At 36.6% G+C, this 21,482-nt stretch overlaps 1 protein-coding gene across 3 annotated transcripts in view; it reads right to left on the bottom strand.

Moving 5' to 3' along the window:
• SMAD4 (SMAD family member 4) overlaps positions 1 to 21,482 on the bottom strand; it is a 67,852-nt gene that overhangs the window by 15,861 nt on the left and 30,509 nt on the right. For all 3 annotated transcript variants that reach the window (XR_004957020.1, XM_036244217.1, XM_036244218.1), the window contains exons 6-10: positions 19,785 to 19,904; positions 19,575 to 19,691; positions 18,089 to 18,139; positions 3,615 to 3,798; positions 640 to 808 (exon numbers count right to left, since the gene is read on the bottom strand). Coding sequence is in view for 2 of the 3 variants with exons in the window: in XM_036244217.1 (XP_036100110.1) it covers positions 640 to 808; positions 3,615 to 3,798; positions 18,089 to 18,139; positions 19,575 to 19,691; positions 19,785 to 19,904 (641 nt within the window). In the remaining variant the exon portion in view is untranslated. The remainder of the gene's footprint in view (positions 1 to 639; positions 809 to 3,614; positions 3,799 to 18,088; positions 18,140 to 19,574; positions 19,692 to 19,784; positions 19,905 to 21,482) is intronic.

Raw genomic sequence — 21,482 nt, 5'->3', positions numbered from 1 at the left:
GGCAGCTGATCAATGTTTCTTTCTCTCTCTCTCCCCCTTCCTCTCTAAAATCAATAAAAACATATTTAAAATATACATATATATTCAGGCTATCAAATTATAATAGTTCTCTTTCAAATAGTGTTTATTACAAAATTAAAATGAGCTGACTATGTAATAATTAATAAAAATACCTTAGGCTTAATTTCTGAAAAATGATATAGCAAATAACTCATTTAATACACAAACAACTAACCTTAAAAAATTGGTGTTGAATTTTCCACTTCTCAGGTTAATTAAAAAACCTATTACTTTCAGAAATTCCTTTCACAAAATCCTAAAGACTAGCTAAGATGAAATTTCAAAATTTTACATATTTTGTAACAAAGAAATGTGTTTGGTAATTTCACTCAATATTTTCAAGAGCCTGTGTATTATTCTAAAATGTTTAACAAATTTGCTAATAGGGCATAAATGCAACCACAAAACTAGGTAACCAGTCATGTCAATAAATACCCCAAGGAAATGTATTTTATAAACAATTTCTGAGATTTAATACATAAAAAGACATTTTTCTACTCCTCCCACCTCCATCTCCACTCCTTAAACAACAAACAGAGCCTCCCAAGTCTGAAATATTTAAGTAAAACTTCCACTAACCTTTATATATGCACTTGGGTAGATCTTATGAACAGCATCTCCAGGTGCACGCCCAGCTTCTCTGTCTAAGTAGTAACTCTGTACAAAGACTGCGTGGTCACTGAGGCACCTGACCCAAACATCACCTTCACCTTTACATTCCAACTGCACACCTTTGCCTATGTGCAACCTTAGGAAGAAAAAGAGAATTACATTTTATTTTGGTAAGTATTTAAATATATATATTAGTTCAGATTATATAGCATACCTAATATTGAAGAATTAAAAAAAAATAAAGGGCTTTATATAACACCATAACCAAAAGATGGTCATTGTTAATGTTTCTGTATATTTCCTTCTTTTTTTGGTATGTGCCCCTAGTGGGAACCGAACCCGGGACTCTCTGGTCCGCAGGCTGGCACTCCAACCGCTGAGCCAAACCGGCCAGGGCTATTTCCTTCTTTTTTAAATATCTTATTCATATATAATAATGATGGGTATATATATGAAGCTTACTTACTACATGTCAGGAACATTTAATAAATTCTCATTGAATCCTCATAATTCAATGAGCTAAATAAATATTACTACAGTCCCTTGAGATGCGAAAGTCGCCCTGGCCAGTTTGGCTCAGCGGTTAGAGCGTCGGCCTGCGGTCCGGAGAGACCTGGGTTCGGTTCCCGCTGAGGGCATGTGCTTCGGTTGCAGTTTGTCCCCGGCCCTGGTTGGTCGTGCGGGTGGCAGCCACTCGATGTGTCCCTTCACGTCGATGTTTCTCTCTCTCTCTCTCTTCCTCTCTCTCCCTCACGCTCTGTCTGAACAAAAAATGCAAAAATGTCCTCGGGTGAGGATAAAAAATAAATAAAAAAATTTGGAGATGCGAAAGTCGAAACATGAAGTGGCAAGGGACGACTGTGTATAATTAAAGAATCCTACTTTGAGGATATTCATTTATCGCGGTAGAGTCTGGAACTGATTAACCACGATAAACGAGGGCCGACTGTATTCCCATTTTATAAATGACGAAACTAAAGCTTATAGATACAGCATCCAAACTGATAGCCACTAGCTACAAATGACTATTTAAGTTAAATTAATTAAAAATAATTTTAAAATTGAGTTAATCACAATCACATTTTAAGTGCTCAACAGCTACATGTGGCTAGTGGCTACTGTACTGGAAACACAGATACAAATCATTTCCTTCATTACAGAAAATTCTATTAGCACTGGCTTAGAGAGTAGGTAATTTGCCAAAGACACACAGCTAGTGATAGAGCCGAGATTATTTTCTCTCTCTCTCTCTCTCTCTCACACACACATGCACCCATTTTCTTAAGGAGTTAAGATAACACAGTACTTAACATTGTGCATGTTTTCCTATATTTCATCTTAAACATTTACATTTGATTATATAAATTTTTATTAACATTTTAATGACTACATAAAAAAATAAAAGTTTATCAACATTTACTTAACCATTTCCCTTTTATTGTTTTCTAATAGTATAATTAACTGCAGAAACATGTCTTTATTTATTTATTTCTTTATTGATATTACAGAGAGAGAGAGGAAGGGAGAGGGAGAGAGAGAAACATCAGTGAGAGAGAACATCAACTGTCAGCCTCCTGCATGCCCCCACTGGGGACCAGGCCCACAACCCGGGCTTGTGCCCTGACTGGGAATTGAACTGGTGACCTCTTGGTGCATGAGTCGATGCTCAACTACTGAGCAACACTGGCCAGACAACCTATCTTTATTTTATATTATTTCCTTTCAGTAGATGTGTAGAAATAATATATGATCAGAGGAAATAAAAATGTTTTCAAAATAGAGTCCAAAAGGTCTAGTTACTATGCAAAACAAAAACCCTGCCTGGCTGCTGTGGCTCAGTGGACTGAGCATTTTCCCATGGACTGAGAGGTCCTGGTTTGATTCCCAGTCAGGGCACATGCCCGCTGCAGGCTCAATCCCCAGTGGGGGGCGTGCAGGAGGCAGCCAATTGATGTCTCTCTGTCACATGGATATTTCTCTCCCTAAAAAAAAAAATTAATAAAAACATACTTAAAAAAACAAAAAACAAACAGAAACCTCACTTACAAAAAAAAAAAAAATCTTAAAGAAGATTTAAGATGTGTATGGTATACATACACAATGGAATATTATGCAGTAACAAAAAAGAATAAAATCTTGCCATTTGCGACAACATGGGTATTACACTAAGTAAAGTAAATCAGGCAGAGAAAGACAAATACCATATGATTTCACTTAAATGCAGAATCGAAAAACAAAACAAAACAAAAACAGACTCATAGTAACAGAGATCAACGAGATGGTCACTAGAGGGGAGGGGGGAGGGAGATGGGTGAAAAGAGGAAGGAAAATTTAGTTAATACAGTTGATACATTTACACAGTGAGATGACTGACTACTACAATTAATGGGTGATCACATTGTAAAGTATAAAAATGTTGAATCACTATACTGTATACCTGAAACTAATATAACCAATATAAAATTGTATACCAACTATACATAAATAAATAAATGTAAAAAAGAACATTTTTTATCATATTTCAAATAACAAACATCTACAATTCAAGTGGAAAGCTTACTATTCTGAATTTTTTTTTAAATCCTCACCCAAGGATATTTTTCCATTTTTTGTTCAGATAGAATGGGAGGGGAAGAGAGAGAGAGAGAAAAACACTGACGTGAAAGGGACACATCGAGTGGCTGCCACCCGCATGACCAACCAGGGCTGGGGACAAACTGCAACCGAGGTACGCGCCCTTAGCGGGAACTGAACCCGGGCCCCTCTGGACCGCAGGCCGACGCTTTAACCGCTGAGCCAAACTGGCCAGGGCACTATTCTGAATTTTTAAGATGACTTTTATTCTTTTTTCCCAAACACACATAATCTACATCAAGAAATATAATTTTGAATGAAAGACAATGTACTGTGTCCACCTTTTAAAATAACTATACAATCAATACCTTGCTCTCTCAATGGCTTCTGTCCTATGTACATTGGAGAGTTGACCCAAGCAAAAGCGATCTCCTCCAGAAGGGTCCACGTATCCATCAACAGTAACAATGGGGCAGCTTGAAGGAACCTTAAATGTCTCTCCTACTTGAACATCCATTTCAAAGTAAGCGATGGAACACCAATACTCAGGAGCTATAGGAGATAAATGGGATCGAACATCACTCCATAAGACAAAGTTTTTCCTAAAATAAAGGATAAAGGGACAGGGGAGGCCTTTAAAGAGCACCCAAAAGAATTTAATTAAAATGACAATGCATTAAAAAACTGGGCATTTTCATGTCTTCTATTTTTCAGCTCAGTCCCTAGCATCCTTGAAACTCTAGTGTAATTTTTAAATCTGGAATTTGGATCTTACCTTAAAAGACCCAGTCAACTGAGAATTCAAAGAACAAAAGTGATCAGAACCTAAAATAAATTATTTTATCATGGTATTTCATTTGCCTGCACATATTTTCTTTCTTTTAATTAACTTTTTTATTTTAGGGAGAGAGTGGGGAAGGGATGGCAGAGGGAGGGAGAGACAGAGAAACTGTGTTTTGTTCCAGTTATTTATGCATTCACTGGCTGATTCTTTATGTGCCCTGACCGGGGATCGAACCCACAACCTTGGCATACTGGGATGATGCTCTAACCAACTGAGCTAGTCTGAACTTTTTTTTTTAACACATTGACTTTAAGACATATCTCTCGGAAGTATTCTTGGAAACATCAGCCCATAGTATAATTTTCTAGTTCCCTATTTGAGAGTAAGGACATAAGCTAGTCAGCCAATCATTCAGATCAGAATCAAGGTTAATTACACTCTGACTGTATAGTTGCTATGAGTAGGAATTCTCAATTGTCTCTTGGGTGAAAGGTCATTTGTTCCATCTCTTTGAGAAGTCAATTCATGTTAACTACTATAAGTTTAAGTCTGAAGATGTATTTAGTGTATTCATTTGAACAACAATAAATGATTTAAAATAATTTTAAATAACTGGACAAAAAGGAGGCACTACTTGGTTTGGTTTGTCAAGTTTTCTTCTGATAAACCAAGTACTTATCTGCATCTCAATGTGTCATTCATGAACTCTGACTGGACTAGAAGAATTTGAAGCAATAAAAATTTCAGCAATCTGAAAGGATAGTGAGAATGACAAAAAAAATAGATCTTTTCAACCCCCAATCTTAAAATGAAGTATAACTGATGCTTAAAATACATTTTTAAAAACCTTATAAAGTTTATGTATCTAATTGATTTTCAAAATGTTGTCAAGGAACAAAGTATTTTCTTTCCAATGAAGTTACAGACCATGAAGATTGAAAACTTAAAATTTCAAATGTTTTGTCACACAGATCAAATCAACTAATCATGAATACAACCATTCCTTTAAATATTTTTATTATCATTCAAATATGAAAACTAGTGATACTAAAGTTCCTTATTAAAAAGACTATTTTGAAATATTTATAAAGTTATTCCTTATAGTAAAATTCTTTATTAAAGACATCACATTAATCTCTGAATAAGAAGCTTCAGCACAACTGGCAGGTATGCTTGTTGAAGCTAAAACTAAAGAGGTTCTCTAAGACAAAATATCAAATATCCAATGTTTTGGCAGCAAAAACCAGTAATAGTACTTAAAACAGGTTTTTATGTAATTAGTACAAAAGTAAATTTTGTTACAAACAATGCTCTGAAGTCATGAATGTTTACAATGCTGAGTAAAAAATGAGGTGTATGTACATGCATTTCCTAGTTGATACTGAAGAACGCTATACAGAAGTCAAGTTCCATGGTGAGCAACCTTTGTTCCATGAGAGTCAATTCAGGGTGGGGAAAAGAAGTTGTATAATCTTCTTGTTTAAGTAATAAAATATACTTTTATCATTGTGAACTGCAACATCTGCACCTGTACTTAAACCTTATTTTATTATTTTCCAGTCACCACGCAGACACCATACAACAATGGTTACATAAAGCTACATCTCTGAACAGGTTTAGAATGAGCTGACCTACTAGCCCTAGGAAGGAGAGTTTTAAGAGACTTGAGGATAAAAGAAACTGGCATCAGAGTTGTGCCACAAACCAGGAATGAAAAATGACCAGCTACTAAGAGGTTATTAGGCCTAAGAAAGCAAGAAGAAGGGGTTTACTATTTGTGAGGACAGAGAGGGCCAGAGGTAATCTAAGTAAATGGGTTCCAGGGAAATTAGCAGTGTTGGGATAAAAAACACCACGTAAAAAACTTTTCTAAATTTGCTAACCAGTCAAGAGGGTATATTGTTATTTTTAAAACAGAAGCAGGTAAATAGGAATTCATTAAGTTCATTAAGCCTCTCTTTGATCTTTTGCTCCAAGAACCAAATGCCATATAAGTGACAAGCCTGTAGCTTCTCAAAACTAGCATCAACAGCAGGCTGAAATTACTCAACTCAGAGAGAGCTTTCTTAATGCCCCAACTCATCTGAAAGAAGTGAGATTGTTATGTGCTTGCTGATGGCTGATCTTTTTAGTTTCCTATTCCTAAATTAGTGAATTTGAGCCCATCTCATAAAGCCTATTGAATGCTCATCACTGGCCAGAGAAAGGTTTTAGAAGACTGAGTTAACAATGTGAAATTATTTTTTACCATATAACCACTTAGCTAAATGTGTTTTGCAATGGGGAAACATAAAGCACAGTTTTATCAAATAAATGTTCAATTACAATGGAAAATATAAGTCTTCAAAGCATTATCTTTAATTTCTGAAATAGTCACTCAATAAAAAAAATTTTAATTTGGTTAACTTTTCTAAAAGTTAAAAATTTGGATAAAGCACCTAAGAGACTCATTATAAATTATTATTTAGATCTGAATGAGATGCCCTGTGAGAATCTTTTATGAACACATAAAGGTACTCTTGCCCTGACCAGTGTGGCTCAGTTGGTTGGAGTGTCATCCTATACACCTAGAGACTGTCGGTTCAATTGCTGGTCAGGGCAGATACCTAGGATTCAGGTTTGGTCCCCAGTTGGGGCGCATATGAGAGACAACCAACTGATGCTTCTCTCTCACATCGATGTTTCTCTCTCTCTAAAATCATTAAAAATATCTTCGGTGAAGATTTTTCTAAAAAAAATATTTTCTTGCCCTGGCCGGTTTGGCTCAGTGGTAGAGCATCGGCCTGCGGTCCGGAGAGACCCGGGTTCGGTTCCTGCTAAGGGCACGTACCTCGGTTGCAGTTTGTCCCCAGCCCTAGTTGGTTGTGCGGGTGGCGACCACTCGATGTGTCCCTTTCACATCGATGTTTCTCTCTCTCTCTGTTCCTCTCTCTCCCTCCCACTCTACCTGAACAAAGAACGGAAAAATGTCCTCGGGTGAGGATGATAAAAAAAAAAAAAAATTTTCTTAAATAGTGGATAGCTCCAAAGTACTAGAACACAGCTTGAATTTGGAAATTTGTGGATTTTGAATCCATTTTTGAATTACCAAAACAATCTCAAAGAAAATGAGAAAACTCTTCACTTTAATTTAGAATCAATATTTAAATTGAATATATCTTGGCTTTAAGAAGCAAAAATAGAATCCATAAAGAAAATGTTGACCTTTTCTGAAAGTATTTTTTCAACTTAGTCATCAAAATCAAAGCACAGAAATCACCAAGCATATGGCCTATCTGAAATCTTTAACACCAAGGAAGGTAATGATCAATACTAATTATTTTTATTTTATACAATTTATATTTCCTAAAACATTTCTTCATCTTCAAAAATAATTTTTCAAATAGATTCATTGCATATTGATAATTTTTACTTAAAATATTTTACATATTCATATTTCCTAAGTGGTCCTACATCTGTGGTAGAATATTTTAGCATTTATTTTTTCTTTTAATTTTTTTAAACTATGTTTTTATTGATTTTTTTAGAAAGAGAGAAAAACATCGATGTGAGAGAGAAACATTGATCGGCTGCCTCCTGCCTCCCTTCTGGGGATTGAGCCCGAAACCCAGGCATGTGCTCTGACCAGGAATCAAACTGGGACCTCTCAGTCTGTGGGATGGTGCTCAATCCACTGAGCTACACCAGCTGGGCTATTTTAGGATTTCTTTTTTTTTTAATCCTCACCAAAGGACATTTTTGCATTTACCTTCAGATAGAGCAGGAGGGAGGGACGGAGGAAGAGAGAGAGAAAAACATCGATGTGAGAGAGACACATTGAGTGGTTGCCACCCACATGACCCCAACCGGGGCCGGGGACAAACTGCAACCAAGGTATGTACTCTTAGCAGGATCTGAACCCGGGGCTCTCTGGTCCGAGGGACAACACGTTAACTGCTGAGCAAAACCTGCCAGGGCAGCATTTTTTAATTAGACCTTAAGGGGCTGCATTAACCATATACCTAATACAAATTCTTCATTCTGGTTTCTTTTCTATTTATTCATGAAACAAAATGGCAGATATGTAAACTAATAACTAATTTAGAAGGATTAGAAAGTACTAGATACAGGGGACACAAGGGATTAGAAAAGGCTTTCCAACAGTGATGAACTTGTGCTGGATCTTCAAAGAGTTTGTTACAGTTAGTAGAGTAGGAATGCATGATAAGGGCATCAAGATAACCCCCAGTGAGCCTCACCTCCTGATACACATCCTTGTGTAGTCCCCTCCTTACAAAATAGAACCTTATGGAAATGATGTGACTTTTGAGGCTAAGTCTTAAAAGACGCCAAGTTTCTGTCTTGCTTTCTCTTGATCATTGACTCTGGGAGAAGTTAGCTATTATGTGAAGACCCTCAAGAAGCTCTATACAGACAGAAACTATAGTTTCCTGCCAACAATAACACTAACTGGCTGGGTATGTTGGAAATCACCCTGAGAGTGAATCCTTCAGCCACAGAAAAGCCTTCAGATGATGGCAGCCCAAGCCAACAACTTGACTACAACTTCATGAGACTGTGTCAGATCCTTGACCCATAGAAATGAAGATAAATTGTTATTGCTGTTTCAATCTGTTAAATTTGGGGAGTAATCTGTTGTAGAACAACAGATTTAATTTGATGAACATTTAGAGCACAAGACATATAAGGAGAACAGCACATGCAAAAAAAAAAAAAAGTACAGAGGGATGATACAGCTGAGCAAGCTTGGGTACAGAGCTCAGGAGGGTTAAAGCATAAAGACATAAGACTAGCGAAGTACGCTAAGACCAGGATCAGAGATACTTTTTTTTGCCCAGCTATGGAATTTGGACTTTATCCTATGGCCAAACAGTAAGTAGGAAAATCAATGTAAGTTTTTCAGCAGAAAAACAACTAGATCCTAATTAAAACAAAAAAAATACTGAGCAGCCCTGGACATGTGGCTCAGTTGGTTGGACTGTTGTCCAGAGGCCATGGATAGATGTTTATCTCTCACATCACTATTTCTCTCTCTCTCCCCACCCCCTCTTCCTCTCTCTCTAAAATCAATTAACATACCCTCGAGTGAGGATTAAAAAAAAAAAAAATAGTGTAAAGTAGATATTAAATGGTGAGGAGGAAGGCAATATGACTGGAAGCTCTCTTAATAGGGAAATAAGTTAGAATATTCTCCTAACAGTACAATAGGAAAAATGAACAATTGTGAGGTAAAACTGCTCTGGGGCCCATTAGTATTCATAGCCAAAGAGTTCACAGTCATCTAAGTTCCAACCAGCTGATTCCATTAAAGGTGTGTGTGCAGAGCTGATCCCCTCCCACAACCACTTGGACAAAAGACCTTTCAAGATCATCCTCACCATTAAGTCACTTGGTATTATACTCAGACAAAGGCTTTAATGCCAATGCAAGGTGCTACAGATGCATAGCCTCAAAACTAGTTAATGCTATTCCCTAACCACCAGAAACTGTTAGGCCTCAATATCAGTTCTACCCTGAGAAGAATGAAGTAAATCTATCATGAAGCCAAAAGCAACTGCAGAATCTAACATTGAGTCCAAATAACTAGCTAAATGTCACCACTCCTAACCCCACTCCACTATTCCATCCAGGGTAGGTCTTTCTTCAGAGCCCTAATTACCCTCATTCCTACGGATCACCTTCCACTAAGCCTTATGAAGACTGAGACCACCACCCTGCCAGAGCCCTGCCAAGTTACCAGGGGCCACTGTTGACTCTCAATGATGCTGCCTCAAAGCCAGCAAAAATTCTCATTTGTAAGATTCTAGATTTTCCCCTCGTATCACAATATATTCATTCACAAACAAAATTAAAATTCTGATACAATGATTTAAATTATATAATTTCAAATACAAGAAAAACCAAACCACTAAACTAGACTATTTAGGGATACAGTCATCACTTTCAAAGAGGAAAAAAATAATATCTAGAAAAAGCAGAGTAGTGGTTCTCTCTCAGGGGAGGAGAGGAAACATTTTTAACTGAGACAAAATGCATTAGGTAGGAAGGTTTCTAGGTGCTGCAATGTTTTTGTTTTAAATTAGGGTGGTGGTTATTCAGGTTTGGTTTCCATGTTATTCATTTGACTGTATGTATACATGTTTTATGTACTATTGAGGTATTACATACCTCAATAAAAATGTTTATATAAAGGCTATCCCTTGACCCACAAAAATGTTTAAAAAAATATGCAAATAACATAGAAAATCCACTAACAAGAATAATTTACTTAATATGTTTTAAAAATGTTTCTGCCCTATCAGAATTTTTCTCCTAATCAAAACAAGTATTATTTACCTCCTAAATCAGCCCAATGTTTATTAAACTATCACATTTACTGCTGGTAAGCATATGTAAAAGTGGTTTTCAGTCCGGCCAGTGTGGCTCAGTGGCTGAGCGCCGACCCATGCACCAATAGGTTGCTGGTTTGATTCCCGGTCAGGGTACATGCCCAGGTTGTGGGCCCAATCCCCAGTAGGGGGCATGCTGGAGGCAATTGATGTTCTCTCTCATTGATGTTTCTATCCCTCTCTCCCTCTCCCTTCCTCGCTCTAAAAATCAATAAAGAAAAAAAAAGTGGTTTTCATAGTCTAATGTGATCACTATAAAATTAATTTGGCCTTCTGATCCAGAGATTCTTTAAATCTCTTTAACTGAAATATAAGAGTTATAAGCAGCCCTAGCCAATATGGCTCAGTTGGATGGGTGCTGTCCCATGCACCAAAAAGGCTGCTGATTCGATTACAGGTCAGGGCACATGATCGGGTTTCGGACTCAATCCTGTAGTTGGTGTGCAGGAGGCAACCAATCAATGTTTCACTCTCACAGTCATGCTTTTCTCTGTCTCTAAAAAATCCATTTAAAATCTTTCTTTAAAAAAAGTTATAAGCCCCCTGGTCAGTGGTTTGGCTCAGGGTCTTGGGTTTGATTCCCAGTCAAGGGCATGTACCTGGGTTGGAGGTTCAATCCTTGGCCCCAGCAGGGGTCGTGCAGGAGGCAACCAATGTGTCTCTCTCACATCTATGTTTCTCTCTCGCTCTTTCCCTCCCTCCCACGCTTTCTCAAAACCAATGAAAAAATATCCTCGGGTAAGAATTTAAAAAAACAAACAAACTTTTTTTTAAGTTATAAGCATAGAGATCTCACCCTCAATGTTTAACAGCCAGAAGAAAAAAATGGAGCCAACATAAATAATAAATAACAGAACATTGTTTAAAAACATTATGTAGATCTATCTGAAAAAATGTAAGTTATCCTTTAAATTGATCATTATGGTTACTATAGGTACATTTTTTAAATCTTTATTGAAAATATATACTAAAATATTTACCTATAAAATGACTATTTAGGATTTCCTTCAAAATAACAGGTGAGGGTATGAATGAAACAAGATTGGCCATTAGTTGTTAATAGCCAAAACCAAGGAATGAGTTTAATGAGAGAGGGATCTCCTATACTATTCTGGTAACTGGTATATGTTTGAAATTCTTTATAATAAAACATTTTTTAAATTAGGATGAAGGGCATCGAAAAATGGCGGCGGAGTGAACGGAAGCTACACAGACCGTCTCCCAGAACCAAACTGGAATTACAACTATAACACAGACAAATTGATGGGGAAAAGCAACAGAAAAGCAGCTTGGAGGACCATATAACCAGGGACACCGACTTGATCCTGGTAGGCTTGCGAAAGTGCGAGACGGGGCAGGGAGCCCACTGTCGGCAGCTCGGCAGCGGCCTTAGCTGGGAGCAGCGCCCTCGGGTCACACTCCCAGGTGGCTCCACAGCGCACAGCCGGGACAGAGGCTAAAACAGCCACAGCCACTCACCTTGGGCTCCGACAGAGGGAGGGCAGATTGGACTGGAACTGTGGCGGGACACTTGGGATTTGTAGGGCAACCAGAGCATTTGTTGAGTGCCAGCCACCCAGGACGGTGGCCACATTGCTCCTTCCCAGGGCTCTGGGGAGAGGCAGCAGCCCCTGGCTCGGAGATCCAACCCCACCCTGTGGGCCATTGAAGTGCTAATTGAGGCTCATTAACAACCAGCATCTGCCCCACCCTCATGAAAGCTCCTTGTGCTGAGCACCTGAGGGAGTTTGTCAATCAACTGACAACCCAAAACTCATCAAGTAACCTTGACTGCTAGCCTCCAGGCAAAAAGCTAGAGGATAACAGTACCTTTCCTGGGCTGGCAACTTTAACCAGGAAAGTAAGACTTGACAGTGGTGTTTAACGTGGGTCCTCCCTCGCTCATCTAAACACAGAAGAGGGAGCCACAAACAGCACAACACCAACACCCACAGGGAAAACTTGACAGGCTCCAAAGCCCACAGTGAGAGCCAAAATGGTGAAACATAGAAACAGAAGCCAAATGAAAGAGCAACAGACCTCCACTGAAGATGAGATCAATGTGGAGCAATTAGGCATGTTAACAGAGCTAGAATTCAGAGCCATGATCTTGAGGAAGCTGAACAGCATGAGTAAGGACATAGAGACACTGAAAATAAGCCAATTGGAAATTAAAAACCACCAAGAAGAGATAAAAAAATGACATATCAGAAATGAAAAACACATTGGAAGGTTTAAAAAGCAGAATAGAGGAAGCTGAGGACCGGATCAGTGAATTAGAAGACAGGGTAGAAAAAATCAACCAATCAGAAAAACAAAAGGAGAAAACTATTAAAAAACAGGAAGACAGCTTAAGAGAACTGTGGGACAACTGGAAACGTAATAATATTCGCATCATAGGAGTCCCCGAAGAAGAAGAAAATGAGCAAGGGATAGAGAATATATTCAAAAAAATAGTGACAGAAAACTTCCCTAATTTGGTGAAGGAAGAAGGCATTCAAATTCAAGAAGTACAGAGAGTCCCAAGTAAGAAGAACCCAAACAGGCCCACACCAAGACACATAGTAATTAAAATGCCACAAATTAAAGACAAAGAGAGAATCCTGAAAGCAGCAAGAGAGAAGCAACAGGTTACCTACAAAGGAAACCCCATAAGGCTCTCAGCTGACTTCTCACAGGAAACGCTACAGGCCAGAAGGGAATGGCATGAAGTAATCAAAGTCATGAAAAACAAGAATCTGAATCCAAGACTACTCTACCCAGCAAGGCTATCATTCAAAATAGAAGGTCAAATAAAGAGCTTCCCAGACAAAAAAAAAGGCTAAGGGAATACATTAGCACCAAACCAGCACTGCAAGAAATGTTAAAAGGACTGCTGTAATTAGCAGTAGAAATGGGAAGAAAAATAGAACCACACTAAACCAAAATGGCAATAAATAAGTACATATCAATAATCACCTTAAATGTAAATGGATTGAATGCTCCCATAAAAAGACACAGAGTAGCTGATTGGATAAGAAAGCATGACTCATCTATATGTTGTTTACAAGAGACCCACCTCACAACAAAAGACTCATATAGGTTGAAAGTGAAGGGATGGAAAAATTTTTCCAAGCAAATGGAAAGCAAAAAAAAGCTGGGGTAACAATTCTCATTTCTGATAAAATAGATTTCAAAATGAAGGCCATAACTAGAGACAAAGACGGCCACTACATAATATTGAAAGGATCTATCCAACAGGAAGATATAACCTTGAGAAACATATATGCACCCAATATAGGAGCACCAAAATATATTAAAAATCTTCTGGAGGACTTCCAAGGAGAAATCGACAACAATACAATCATAGCAGGGGATTTCAACACCCTGTTGACAGCACTGGATAGATCCTCTAGGCAAAAAATTAGCAAGGAAACAGAGACTCTAAATGAAGCACTAGACCAAATAGATTTAATAGATATCTACAGAGAATTACACCCCAAAACTACAGATTTCACATTCTTCTCAAGTGCACATGGGACATTCTCAAAGATAGACCACATGATAGGACACAAACTAAATCTCCACAAGTTCAAGGAGATTGAAATCATATCAAGCATCTTCTCAGATCACAATGGCATGAAACTAGAAATCAATTGCAACAAGAACATGCAAAGACATTTCAACACATGGAGGCTAAATAGTATGTTATTAAACAATGAATGGGTCACCGAGGAGATCAAGGAAGAAATTAAAAACTTCTTGGAAACCAATGAAAATGAACACACAACAACACAAAATCTATGGGATGCAGCGAAAGCAGTTCTGAGAGGGAAGTTCATAGCACTACAGGCCTACCTCAAAAAACAAGAAAAATTTCTAATTGACTGTCTAACCTCACAACTTAAAGAATTAGAAAGCAAACAAAAAGAAAACCCCAGAGCAAGTAGAAGGAAGGAAATAGTAAAGATCAGAGCAAAAATAAATGACATAGAGACCAAAAAAACAATTCAAAGGATCAATGAAACAAAGAGCTGGTTTTTCGAAAAGATAAACAAGATTGATGGACCCTTAGCTAGACTCACCAAGAAACAAAGAGAGAGAACCCAAATACACAAAATCAGAAATGAAAGAGAAGAAGTAACAACCGACACCACAGAAATACAAAGGATCGTTAACAAATACTATGAACGACTATATGGCAACAAATTCGAAAATCTAAGCAAAATGGACAAATTTCTAGAAACACACAGACTCCCAAAACTGGACCCGGAAGAGATAGAAAACTTGAACACACCAATAACAACTAAGGAAATTGAAGAGGTAATCAAGACTCTCCCAGCAAACAAAAGCCCAGACCCAGATGGCTTCACGGGGGAGTTTTACCGAACATTCAAAAAAGAACTAACACCCATTCTCCTCAAACTATTTCAAAAGATTCAAGAAGAAGGAAGACTTCCAAACACGTTCTATGAGGCCAGCATAATTCTAATTCCAAAACCAGAAAAAGACACTATGAAGAAAGAAAACTACAGGCCAATATCCCTGATGAACATAGATGCCAAAATCCTGAACAAAATATTAGCAAATCGGATCCAGAAATACATCAAAAAAATTATTCACCATGACTAAGTGGGATTCATTCCAGGGATGCAAGGCTGGTACAATATTCGCAAATCAATAAATGTAATACACCACATAAACAAAATGAAGAATAAAAACCACATGATCCTATCAATAGGTGCTGAAAAAGCATTCGACAAAATCCAGCATCCATTTCTGATAAAAACGCTCAGCAATGTGGGAATAGAGGGATCATATCTCGACATAATAAAGGCCATATATGAAAGACCTACAGCCAACATCATACTCAATGGACAGAAACTAAAAACATTTCCATTAAGAACAGGAACAAGACAGGGATGTCCACTTTCACCACTCTTATTTAACATTGTACTAGAAGTCTTAGCAACATCAATCAGACATGAAGAAAAAATAAAAGGGATCCAAATTGGAAAGGAGGAAGTGAAACTGTCATTATTTGCAGATGACATGATATTATACATAGAAAACCCTAAACACTCCATCAAAAATCTACTAGACTTAATAAATGAATTTGGTAAAGTAGCAGGATACAAAATAAATGTCAAGAAATCCACGGCATTCTTGTACACCAATGATGAACTCACAGAAAGAGAAACTGAAAAAACAATCCCATTTACCATCGCACCAAAAAAATTAAGATACCTAGGAATAAACTTAACCAAAGAAGTAAAGGACCTATGTGCAGAAAACTACAGGTCATTGAAAAAAGAAATAGAGGAAGATATTAAAAAGTGGAAGCACATACCCTGTTCATGGATTGGAAGAATTAACATCATTAAAATGTCCATACTACCCAAAGTAATCTATAGATTCAATGCAATCCCCATCAAAATACCAACGACATATTTCATAGAACTAGAACAAATACTTCAAAAGTTCATATGGAACCAAAAAAGACCCCGAATAGCCACAGCAATCTTGAAAAAGAAGAACAAAGTAGGTGGGATCACAATACCAGATATCAGGTTATACTACAAAGCAACTGTAACCAAAACAGCCTGGTACTGGCACAAGAACAGGCATATAGACCAGTGGAACAGAACTGAAAACCCAGAAATGGACCCAAAGCAATACGCTCAATTAATATTTGACAAAGGTGGCAAGAGCATACAGTGGAGTATAGACAGCCTCTTTAATAAATGGTGTTGGGGAAATTGGACAGCTACATGCAAAAAAATGAAACTAGACCATCAACTTACACCATACACAAAAATAAACTCAAAATGGATAAAAGACTTAAATATGACCCGTGAATCAATAAAAATTCTAGAAGAAAATGTAGGCAACAAAATCTCGGACATCATACACAGCAGAATTTTCACTGATACATCACCTAAGGCAACAGAAACAAAGGAAAAATGAACACATGGGACTACATCAAACTAAAAATCTTCTGCACAGCAAAAGAAACAATCATCAAAATGGAAAGGCAACCCGCTGTATGGGAGAACATCATTGCCAATGATGTATCAGATAAGGGGTTAATTTCCAATATATATAGAGTGCTCATACAACTCCACAAAAGGAAGACAAAGAACCCAATTAAAAAATGGGCAGAGGAGCTGAATAGACACCTCTCCAAACAGGACATACAAATGGCCAAGAGACATATGAAGAAATGCTCAACATCACTCATCATCAGAGAGATGCAAATTAAAACAACAATGAGGTATCACCTCACACCTGTCAGAATGGCCGCCATCAATAAATCATCAAACAACAAGTGTTGGCGAGGGTGTGGAGAAAAGGGAACTCTAATACACTGCTGGTGGGAATGCAGACTGGTGCAGCCGCTATGGAAAACAATATGGTGTTACCTCAAAAAATTAAAAATTGAACTTCCATTTGACCCAGTGATCCCACTTCTAGGAATATACCCTAAGAAGCCTGAAACACCAATCAGGAAGAATATATGTACCCCCATGTTCATAGCAGCACTATTTACAATAGCTAAGATCTGGAAACAGCCCAAGTGTCCATCAGTAAATGAATGGATAAAAAAGCTGTGGTACATACACAATGGAGTACTATGTAGCGGTAAGAAAGAAAGATCTCTTATCCTTTGAGACGACATGGAGGGACCTGGAAAGTATTATCCTAAGTGAAATAAGCTAAGCAGAAAAAGACAAATACCACATGATCTCACTTATATACGGAATATAATGAACATAACAGTCTGAGTAATACAGTAGACCCAGAAACATGGAAGTAGGGCACAGACTGACATCCCTCAGAAGAGGGGGTGGGGGGGTGGGAAGAGATAAACCACAGAACGTATATGCATGTATGCATGACCAATGGACATGGACAACGGGGACGGGGCGGGGGTGGGGTGGGGAGGGGGGTGCCAATTGGGTAAAAAAGGTAAAATATCTGTAACAAAAAATAAATAAAAATTATAAATAAATAAATAAATAAATTAGGATGAAAATTAAGGGGATGAGTTGAAAGGATATACTTTGCATCTTTTTATGATAAGAAAACAGATATGAAGGGATGGAGAAAAAAAAAATCAAAATCCTATGTTTATGTTAAGAAGCCTTTGGTATTTTATTTCTAAACTTTGTTTTATTACTCTTATAGTTTAAAAAGATATATTCAAACCATGAACTGAGAAAATCTACTTAGCTATTTACTCTTTTGAGCATAATTTAATCAGTTTCTAAATTCCAATCAGCCAGAGATTCCTGAATATATCTTCTAAGACAGATACAGTGAATTACTTTTCAGCATTTTTTTCAGATCCTTCCCTAGCTTTATAAGCTACAATTTTACATCTGTTTTATTGTGAAACGTACTTTTCTTCTGCTGCATATTTATGTATTCAATGCTAAAACCAGCATTTTGGTAGATAGCTCTTGTATCTTCTTTCAGAGACAGTTAGAAAGAATCTAATATAGATAATTTATGTGTGACTATATTGGTTACTTGTAAACTATTAACTAATGCTATAATGAAAACTGAACTGATGTCAACATTAAGTTATTCTGTAATTATATTAAAACTTGTGTGTGTGCGTGTGTGTGTGTTTCTATTACCATAAAGAAAATCTAAATATAGGGGGTCAATTTTATAATACACTTACCAGGATGATTGGAAATGGGAGGCTGGAATGCAAGCTCATTGTGAACTGGCCCTAAAGAAAAGACAATAAAAATCCCAATTTTATTTATTAAAAGTTCACCAATGCTAAAATTTTTAATAAACCTTACTTAAATATAACTACCATACCTTAGGAGTTGTTTGGATCAAGCTTCTGCAATGTCTAAGAACTTAAAAGCTTAGTTTAGATTACTTCATAATTATAATAAGCAAATACTCTTGAATTACTTTTGTAGATATTTAATAGCTAACATGTTAGTGCCAAGTGCTGTTAAGCAATTTACAGTAGTTGTACATACAAAATTTAAAGTAAATTACAAATTACTGATGTAACATTTAATACAGTATCATTTATAATGTAATGTATAGTAATAATTCAGATTGTTAGATCCATTCTAAAAACAAGTGTTTATGGCTTATTAAATTAAGGATATCTGCATAATGGAACAGTAGCTAACATGATTGAGAGATTATTATGTTAAGATATTGTGCTGAACATCTCCCATGAATTATTACATTTATTTCTTACAATTTTGAGGTAGATATTACTATTATCACTCTTAAGGCTTAGGGAGATTAAATAACTTGCCAATCGTCACACAGCCAGTTAAGGGTCCAAATTCAGCAATCTTAACCACTATGCTGGCCCGGCAGCTATTAAAAATTATATTCTCTTAACACATGAAAAAACAGTAACATAACTGAAAAAAAAAAAATCAAAACAGGATATAACAATATACACAGTATGATATCCTCCCCCCCCCCCAAATTTATATATACCTATTTATATGACTAGAAGGACAACATGACAAAGTATTAGAAGTGGATTTCTCTGGGTGGTAGGATTCTGGGTAATTTTTATTTTCTTATTTATACTATTCTATATCTTCCAAGTTTCCTTGAGAGTATTAATCTTTATTTGAGGAAAAAATATTTAATACATATGAACGATCTATACTCTTGATTTTACTAAGCCAAATGAACAGTGTTCCTATTCTGCCTGAAACTATAAGCTATGGTTAAGCAGTAGGGTATCTCTCGCAATCAAGCCTGCACAGAGTAATGATGGATTCGACACTGGAGTGTCTATCCTATGCTAAATACTACAGTGAGAGAAACCTTGAGATCTTGACACTCAAAGGGTTTCAATCATCTTGGGGTGGATATACAGATACACATGAGATCTAAGAGATATACAAAGCAAACAAATGAATGGAAATCAATGTGGTGTTAATGAAACATCAGCAACAGAAAAATAAATGTATTTAGTAAACATTACTCCTCTAAAACAAAGGTATAATAATGTAATTATAAAAAATAATACTTTTTATAAAAAATACTGAAAAACACTAATCATTTAATAAAACTAAATTGTAAAATGAATAAAGGATGTAAAAACATTTTTTTAATGGAAAAAAAAATTAACTCCTCAAAAAGAAAAAGCCCTTACAACAAAAACAAGAGCTTACAGTAATGTCCGGGATGGGGCGGCATAGGCGGGTGGTGCTGAAGATGGCCGTTTTGGTGGTGAGGCAAATTAGGTGTGTATGGTGCGGTCCTACTTCCAGTCCAGGTGGTAGTGCTGTCTAAAAATTAAGGCCCATATGGATTAATTTGCTTTTATAACGTCTGCCTGGTTTTCTCAACTACTTAAAATATTTTAAAAAGCATGTACATACTATGATGGTAAGTAGCTGGCTGACCAGTAAATCCATTCTGCTGCTGTCCTGGCTGAGGCCCTGAAGCTATCTGCAACAATCCTTCACTATGGCTGCCTGCCAGTATACTGGCAGGCTGACCTAGAGGAACAAGAAGACATTAAGATGGTACATTTATAGATTCAATCCTATGGTTTTATACAGTAAATGAAGGACCAAATTATATCTGATAGTCACAACTATAAAAATGGGCAAAAAGTAACTCATTCATGGCCTATTAAATAAAATCCTGAAGTCCTCTATAAAGGCAAACCTTAACTTGAAGAAGTTTAAAATTATTCTATCTTAAGTAATGTCTAGCTAATTTTAGTAGCCTATTTCTTCACAGTAGTCTTCAAATGCCAGCAAATGCCCACTATATGTCTAGCCTATCATACCAACTTCTTCAGAGACACATCAACTCACCCAGGGCCACTCCATCCAGCTCTGGACCTTTCTGATTAGGACTCCAAAAGTCCAGGTTTAAGAAAATGTTGAAGACTGGAAAGTTCACTATTATCAGCTCTAGTACTGGTAATGATAGATTGCTAGGGTTTCATAAATGAAAAGCAGAGCAGGCAAATATTTTAAATGAAATGTAATGAATAAGGTGAGAAAATTAAAAAAAAAAATTCAAGCTCCACTGTCCAATCGTATAGCATTTAAAAAAACAACAACTATCAGACCATCAGCCTACTTTGAAATTTTTTCATGTACTTTTAGAAACCAAGAATCCCCTCTTTCCAAGAACATTATTCTATTCCTGTATTTACAGGAAATCCATTGCCCTCTCTATATGTAACAGAAGATTAAGCTTCCTCTGGCTTCTATCCAATTCAAAACTATTCTATGATATTGCTGAATGGCCTACATTTTCAAGGCCTTATTTTTTAGTTTAAAAAAAAAAGAAACTTGATTTCAATTGTTTATGTCATTTGTAAAGCACTGACATTTCATAACTGCTATTTGTCACTGGCATAACCTCAGTTTTTCTCATTTAATTGTGGGTATAATCAAAGAGAAGAGAGTAGATGACCACTGCTCAAAGTATCAAGGAAAAGAATCTTTTTCTCCTCCCTACAAATCACATTTCCTTAAAGCTAAGTCTGTAAAATTAAAAGCTAAAGAGTAATATTTCAATACTCATTGAATTATTTATTTTAAAAGACAACTGTTTTTAGTACTCACCCCTTCCTACTTATCTCTACCCTCAAAATTTTTTGCAAGTTATCTTAAGATTTTAATTTACAGATATTTAGAAAGAAACCCTGAAGACATTCAGGTGCCAAATGACAAACTGTAAAGTAGCCCACTGCAGTTATCTGTAATGAATATTTCCAGTTATACAATTCTAAGTACATAAGATAAAATTAAATCAGCTCATGTAAAACAGTCTTCAAATTTCTCTATTTTAGACCCACTGCTTTTCTTTCTTTTAATTTTATCAATACACTTCTTGAGATCAAATGGGGAAAAAAACTATGCAACAAATTCTAAAACCTAAAGTAATCACTACTCAACTGTGAAAATATATCCAAAAAATACCAGGACAAAAGTATCTGCATTTCATTCATATCACTTTTTCTAGTCTTCATAGGACTAGGCCCCATGGAACAAGATAGTTAAAATGAAGTCACGTTAGCAAGCATCAACAAAGGCATGCAATTTCAACCTCCAGAT

Source organism: Molossus molossus, unplaced genomic scaffold (genome assembly GCF_014108415.1).
Source record: "Molossus molossus isolate mMolMol1 unplaced genomic scaffold, mMolMol1.p scaffold_m16_p_6, whole genome shotgun sequence".
In the NCBI taxonomy this organism is placed as follows: Eukaryota; Metazoa; Chordata; class Mammalia; order Chiroptera; family Molossidae; genus Molossus; species Molossus molossus.
This window is presented reverse-complemented; position numbering and strand designations above follow the sequence as displayed.